Source organism: Mus pahari, chromosome 8, assembly GCF_900095145.1.
Source record: "Mus pahari chromosome 8, PAHARI_EIJ_v1.1, whole genome shotgun sequence".
NCBI classification, from domain to species: Eukaryota; Metazoa; Chordata; class Mammalia; order Rodentia; family Muridae; genus Mus; species Mus pahari.
The window spans coordinates 47,841,155-47,848,501 of record NC_034597.1 but is presented as its reverse complement, the minus strand read 5'-3'; the positions used below and the strand labels follow the sequence as shown (position 1 = coordinate 47,848,501).

Genomic DNA, 7,347 nt, shown 5'->3' with positions numbered 1-7,347 from the left:
ACTTTAACACTTAAGAATAGGTTTCACGGGCTGGAAAGATGCCTCAGCGGTTAAGAGCACTGACTGCTCTTCCAAAGGTCCTGAGTTCAAATCCCAGCAACCACATGGTGGCTCACAACCATCTGTAATGAGATTTGTACTTACATTTAATAAATAAATCTTTAAAAGAAAAAAAAGAATAGGTTTCACAGCAGGGCGTGGTGGCACACGCCTTTAATCACAGCACTTGGGAGGCAGAGGCAGACGGATTTCTGAGTTGGAGGCCAGCCTGGTCTACAAAGTGAGTTCCAGGACAGCCAGGGCTATACAGAGAAATCTTGTCTCGAAAAACAAAACAAAACAAAACAAAAAACAACAAACAAAAAAAGAATAGGTTTCATTATTATTTTCCCCAACTTAAAAAAGTTATTTTGTAAGTATGTGTGTTTTGCCTGTATGTATGTGTATCATGCGTGTGCCATGTGCCCAAGGCCTGAAGAGGGTATCAGTCAGATCAACTGGGTAGGGAACAGCCCTGTGGGAGTTGAAAGTCAGGTCCTTTGCAAGAACAACTGGTGCCTTAACAGTCGAGCCATCTCTCCAGCTCCCGAGTTTCATATTGTAAAAAAAATAAAAAGTTTATTTTGATGAGAAACTGATGAACACCTTGTAGAGTGATATGGGAGTTTAGTTACTTTTTGTGGTCTTTGAAGATACACCTTGTATATGCTGGGAGCTGTATGGGAGAGGATTGAGGTGAGACTCAGAACTGCCCACACTTCTTAAACTTGTCGCTACCTGAATCCTTACAGAGTAAATTTGTGATATTTAAGTCTGGTGTCTGGTCCATAGGAGTTCATGGTCTGATTGTATTCATTTTATAATTTATTCCAGAAAATTCTACTCTGAAGTTAATAATCCACAACACAGCCAGGGTGGTGTGGACCTTTAAACACAGCTCTTGGGAGGCAGAGGCAGTGGGGCAGAGATAACCCAGGGAGGAGGATCTCTGTGAGTTCAAGGCCAGCTTTGTCTAGGTAGAGAGTTCCAGGACTGCCTGGGCTACATAGAGAGACCAAACCAAGCGAAATCATGATTGCTACAGAAACTTTGACTGTGAGGCTGTGGGGCTCAGCAATGGCATGTGCAAAGCTTGAGTTCATTTCCCAGCATTGAAAAAAATAACATTGGATTGCTTAATCAGGAAATATGACTTTTAAGCCTTATTATTTTTGTTAGGTTTTTCTGGCTTCCCAAATGCTAGCTAGGATTACAGGTGTAAGCTACCATACCTGTCAAAAGGTGTTTTTAATTGGCTGGAAAAATTGTTTTATTAAATGCTATGTGCAAATATGCTCATGCCTTTAATCCCAGCACAGGCGGGTGGATCTCTGAGTTCCAGGACAGCTACGGCTATACAAAGAAACCCTGTCTCAAGAAGAATGAAAGGAAGCATTTTTTCTTTTAATACCACTTTGCTGTGTAGCCCAGGCTGACCTTGAATTGCCTATCTTCCTCCCTAGTCCACCCAGTGCCGATAATATGCAAGTTTTTCTTTTCCCATTCAATGATAGCTGCCGTAATATTTAAAAGGGCAAAATACATTCCCTAAATTATTGTATTTTCACACCGTATTGCACACATACACTTTGTACCTCACATGCAGTGTCTGACCTAGGTACCCCAGGGTTGAGGCCGGAGGATCGAAAGCCAAGGTCAGTCTCGGATATACATGTCCATACACATCCAGTTGCATAAAGCAAGAAAACAAAACAACCCCCTCCCCCAATAGCCTGCACTGTCTTAGGTTCCGATGTCCCTAGGAGTGGACCTTATGGCTCGCCACACTGTGCGCACGCGCCAGGCTAGCAAACGGTTCGCGGGTATGGGATGTGCGCAGGCGCGCCGCGGAGGGGCGGGACTCTCGCCCGCGTCTCTTCTTCTAACTGCAGTTGGAAGCAGCGCCATTTTGAGCATTCGGCCACCGCGGGCGTGATTGCGGGGAGGCTGGGCTCCCCTCCGTTACCTGGCTTTCCTTGCTTCGTTTCCATAGATACATGTGGAGACGTGTGTACATTGACGTCTAGGCCGCATCCAGCATCCCAAGCGAACTTGCTAAGATGATGTTAAGAGGAAACCTGAAGCAAGTACGTATTGAGAAAAACCCGGCTCGTCTTCGCGCCCTGGAGTCGGCGGCCGGAGAGAGCGAACCGGTGGCCGCGGCGGCCATGGCGCTGACGCTGGCCGGCGAGCAGGCGCCGCCACCCGCACCTTCCGAGGAGCACCCGGACGAGGAATTGGGCTTCACCATCGACATCAAGAGTTTCCTCAAGCCGGGCGAGAAGACGTACACGCAGCGCTGCCGCCTCTTCGTGGGGAACCTGCCCACCGACATCACGGAGGAGGACTTCAAGCGGCTCTTTGAGCGCTACGGAGAGCCCAGCGAGGTCTTCATCAACCGCGACCGAGGCTTCGGCTTCATCCGCCTGGTGAGTCCGCGGCGGGGCGCGAGGAAACAAACAAACAAAAAGGCTGCGGGGGCTGCGGCTTGGCGTGAGGGCGCCGCTGGGCTTCTGTCCTCGCTGGTCGCCGGGCGCCGCGGGCTAACAGCGCGCTGCTATCGCAGGGGGCGGGGTCAAGGAGGACCGGCGGCGTCTGGGTGGACGGTCTTGCGGGACAAAATTTTGTTGTCACGGAGGTGAATTGGGGAGATGAACTTGAGGAATTTCAGCAGCGGATTTGTTCCCTTAAAAAGAACGATCCACAGCTTCCTTTTGCTTTCAAGGGGATGTGCCTTGAAGGACAGAGTGGTGTAGCTCTGTGGCAGAACCTGGCCTAGCATTAACATGCTCAAGGCCCTCGGTTCCTTCTCCAGCATCGTAGCAAGTATTCGCCTTCTGTCTCTGCATTGCGTGCTAAGCCATCCAGGTCTGCAAACTCCTGAGAGTAATTGGGGGCAAGGGTGGGTACTACCGTGTATTTGACTTGACTTAGCATTAAAATATTATCCTATACCCTCTTAAGTTTAAGTAAAGAAAAAAATCCAGTTAGGTAAAAAAAAATATGCCTTGTTTGTCCGCTTGAAGCACCATTCATTCATTCATTCATTTTTGGTTTTTCCAGACAGGGTTTCTTTACATAGCCTTGGCTGTCATGGAACTCACGCTGTAAAATAGGCTGGCCTCAGACTCAAATCTGCTTGCCCCTGCTGAGCTCTGGCATTAAAGGCGCACCTGCACTACCACCACTTAGCTTATGCCTGATATGTTAATTGCAAGTCGTATACATTTTTAGGCAACTTAGGAGCCTCTGAATTACAGACATGACAATGATAAGGTCTTGGAGAAGCTTTCTATTGGAACCTTTTTATTTTTATTTTTTTAATTTTTCAAAGTTCTTTATTTTTGCTCTTTGTATTTGTGCACGCGTGTTGGTGTATGAGCATGGGTGTTGGCATGCTCTAGGGCCAAAGACTAGAAGGGTAGGATGCCACTGGAACTCTACAGGCCAGTGTGAGCTGACTGCCTGGGTGCAAGGAACTGAGCCTGAATCCTGCCTGAGCAGCACATGTTCAGATGATAAGCCATCTCTGCAGCCCCTCTAGGGAGATTATTTTTGTTTGTTTTGAGACAGGGTTTCAAGTTTATTCATTTTTGGTTTTTAGAGACAGGGTTCCTCTGTATAGCCTTGGCTGTCCTGGGACTCACTGTGTAGACCAGGCTGGCTTGGAGCTCAGAGATTCTCCTGCCTCTGCCTCCCAGGTGCTGGGATTAAAGGAAAGTGCCACCCTCAGTGGGTGAGATTCTTGACTTTCAAAGTTTTGTTGATGTGGATTTAATATATATAGAAAAATATGGAGACAATATTTAGAGAAAATTGACTATAATTGGTTATATTTTTGGGACAGATACTTGAATATGTAAGTGGCTTGAAGAAGGATAAATGCAAGGTACTAATGAGACTTGGAAATTTTCTTAGAATTAATGTTAAATATTTAGTATTATTACAAATATAAATATTTATGTTGAAAACAGTTTAATTTTTTTTGTATGTTTATGGGTAGTTTTGTGTTTTGCCTGCATGTATGTCAGAGGTAGGCATTGGAACTGGAATTACAGACAATTATGAAAAATACAGAACTGGGAATTGTGCTTGGAATTGAACAGGATCTTCTGGAAGCGCAGCCAGTGCCATTAACCACTTCTCTTTCAGATGCAGAGCAACAGCTTGTCTTAGGATAAATCCTCCCCACCCCCAACCTTGGAGGCAGGATTATTGCACCTCTGGCTGGCATAGGACTCACCTTGTAGACCAGCTTGGCTTCATCTACTTCTGTCTTCCTGGGGATCAGGGACTAAAATGTGTCCTACCATAATGGGAGCTAGATAAGAGTCTCACTCTGTAGCCCAGGCTGGCCACTGTAACTCATGACTTAGCCTAAATTAGCCTTGATCTTCGGACAGTTTTCCTGCCTTACTTTTCTGGACATTGGGTTTACAGGTGTAACTGTAATCTGGTTTCCTCTCATTTGAAAAAAAATTAGCCAGGTGGAGGTGGTGGTGGTGGTGGTGGTGGTGGCGGTGAACGTATCTTTAATCCTGGTACTCTGGAGGCAGAGGTAGAGGTGGTTGGATCTCTTGAGTTCTATCTAGGCTAGCCTGATCTACAGAGCTAGATCTAGGACAGCCTAGGATACACAAAGAAATACTGTCTTGGGGCTGGAGAGATGGCTCAGAGGTTAAGAGTATTGGCAGCTCTTCCAGAGGTCTTAATTCAATTCCCAGCAACTACATAGTGGCTCCTAACTATCTATAATGATATCTGGTGCCCTCTTCTGGCCTGCAGACAAACATCCAGGCAGTATGCTGTAAACGTAATAGATTAAAACAAAACAAAACACTATTTTATACACCTCCCACATCCCCCAACACACACAATCTGAATTAGAAAGTAGGAAATGAACAGGCAGGCTGCTCTTTGCTCCTTTAGGACAAACTCCTAAGCTGGGTATAATGGCACACACTGAGTATGAGTATAACACCATTGCTCTCTTCAGACACACCAGAAGAGGGCACCAGACCCCATTACAGATGGCTGTGAGCCACAATGTGATTGCTGGTAATTGAACTCAGGACCTCTGGAAGAGCAGTCGGTGCTGTTAACCTCTGAGCCATCTCTCCAGCCCATTGGCACACACTTTATCCTAGCTCTGGGGAGGCAGAGGTGGGATGATCTCTTGGGAGTTCCAGGTCTGCATAGCAAGTTTCAGGACAGCCAGGACTAAATAGAGAGACCCTGTCTGGAGAGCAGGATGGGGGGGGGTGGGTGGGATGGGAGATGTGTTCCTCTAAACCTGGCACCCAGAGTTTTTTGTGTAGGAATAAAAAGACCTGTTAATTGGAAACTAGTTAACTTACAGAATTTAGTCTTCTTAGGTAATTTTACAGTATAATCTGAATTCTGTGAATAGTAGGTAAATTTATAAATTCTAAGTAGTGCTTAAGTATATTTTTCAATTGGAAATACATATAATTGTGTAGTAGGTGTGAATATAAATATTGATATACAGTGACTTAATAAGTAGATAGTAGAATGGCTTTAAAACTGATATGAATTTTGCCTGGTTTGTATTTCTAGAGATTTCCCAATTCCCCTTTTTAAGGAAGTCAGGGTGGGTGTGTAGCCAGCCTTCATAGTGTTGAGATTAGAGTTGTAACCAATACTTCTCTAGAAGCACTTTTTCTTTTAAAGGTTTATTTATTATATGTAAGTACACTGTAGCTGTCTTCAGGCACCTCAGAAGAGGGCAGAAGATCTCATTAAGGATGGTTGCTGGGATTTGAACTCAGGACCTTCAGAAGATCAGTCAGGTGCACTTACCCACTGAGCCATCTCACCAGCCCCCTTAGAAGTACTTTAAAAAATGTATTATCATCTTGCCAGGCGTTAGTGGTGCATGCCTTTAGTCCTAGCACTTGGTCCTAGCAGAGGCAGACGGATTTTCCTGAGCTCGAGGCCAGCCTGGTTTAAAGAGTGAGTTCCAGGATAGCCAGGTCTATACAGAAACCATGTCTTGAAAAGTTAAAAAAAAAGTATTATCATCAACTTAAAAATATATGTGTTCATGTTTTGCCTGCATGTATGTGTCCACTATGTGTAGTGACTGGATTTTTGGTTTCTGTAAAAAATACAGAAATAGCGTAAGAATGTGCTTTTTAAATCCCAGGTGTGGGTGGGGTTATGGGGCTGTCTGCAGCAGCTGACTGATTTGCCTCCTGCTCTAGCAGAGGTGTAGTTTTGCCAGCTGCAGATAGTTTCTAGGATTGTGTGATATTTGGAATTCTGGGATCTTCTCCGAGGGTATATAAATATTAGAACCCTGTAGGCGGGGATTGTAGGTGTTGGCTGTTCATGGGGGTTGGCTGTGGTTTGTTAGTGGTTGGAAGAAACCAAAGAAGAAAGAAATTAGGTTTAGGAATCTCTATTTCTCTCTCTCTGTCTCTCTGTCTGTCTGTCTGTCTCCCCCTCTATTCTTTCTTTCCTATCTAGTGATAGGGCGTGAACCCTGTGGAGATAAAGGGTAGGGAAAAAGAAGAACCCACAAAGTAGCGAAGACCAGCTACAACCATTTGTGTACCTGGTGCCCTTGGAGGACAGAAGGAGTCATTGGATTTTCTTCAGCTAGAATTATAGATTGTGGCAAGCCATTATGTAGGGCTGAAACCAAATCCAGATCCTCTGAGAGAGCAGCAAGTGCTCCTAACTGCTGAGCTATCTTTTTATCCCCTAGAAATACTTTTTCAAAAAGCATTTTCTTTACTTATGCGTGCATGTGCATGACAGCATGTGTGTAGAGGTCAGAGACAGTCTGCAGGAGTCAGTTCTCTCCTTCCACTGTGCAGATCCAGGGATATAATTTAGGTTGCCAGGCTCCACAGCAAGGCATCTTTTCCTGCTGATCTGTCTCCATAGTTCATAGAAATTCTTTTTATTTGGGAATATTTATTTTTGGAGATGAGGTCTCATTATGTAACCCTGTCTAGCCTACAACACATAGAAATCTGCCTGCTTTTCCCTCCCAAGAATATTGGGACTAAAGATGTCATGTCTAACCTTAATTCGGTAATTTTTTTTTAAAGATATTCATTTATTTTATGCATATGAATACACCACCATTGTTCTCTTCAGACACACCTGAAGAGGGCATCAGATCCCATTACAGATGATTGTGAGCCACAGTGGTTGCTAAGAATTGAAATCAGGACCTCTGGAAGAGCAGTCAGTGCTCTTAATCGCTGATCCATCTCTTCAGCCCTAATTTTTTTTTTTTTTTTTTTGTTTTTTTTTTGGTTTTTTGAGACAGGGTTT

General features: G+C 44.7%; 1 protein-coding gene across 3 annotated transcripts in view; it reads left to right on the top strand.

The window, feature by feature from the left end:
- Positions 1–1,886: 1,886 nt before the first annotated feature.
- Pspc1 (paraspeckle component 1) overlaps positions 1,887–7,347 on the top strand; it is an 88,964-nt gene continuing 83,503 nt past the window's right edge. For all 3 annotated transcript variants that reach the window (XR_003844372.1, XR_003844371.1, XM_029541362.1), the window contains exon 1: positions 1,887–2,468. Coding sequence is in view for 1 of the 3 variants with exons in the window: in XM_029541362.1 (XP_029397222.1) it covers positions 2,100–2,468 (369 nt within the window). In the remaining 2 variants the exon portion in view is untranslated. The remainder of the gene's footprint in view (positions 2,469–7,347) is intronic.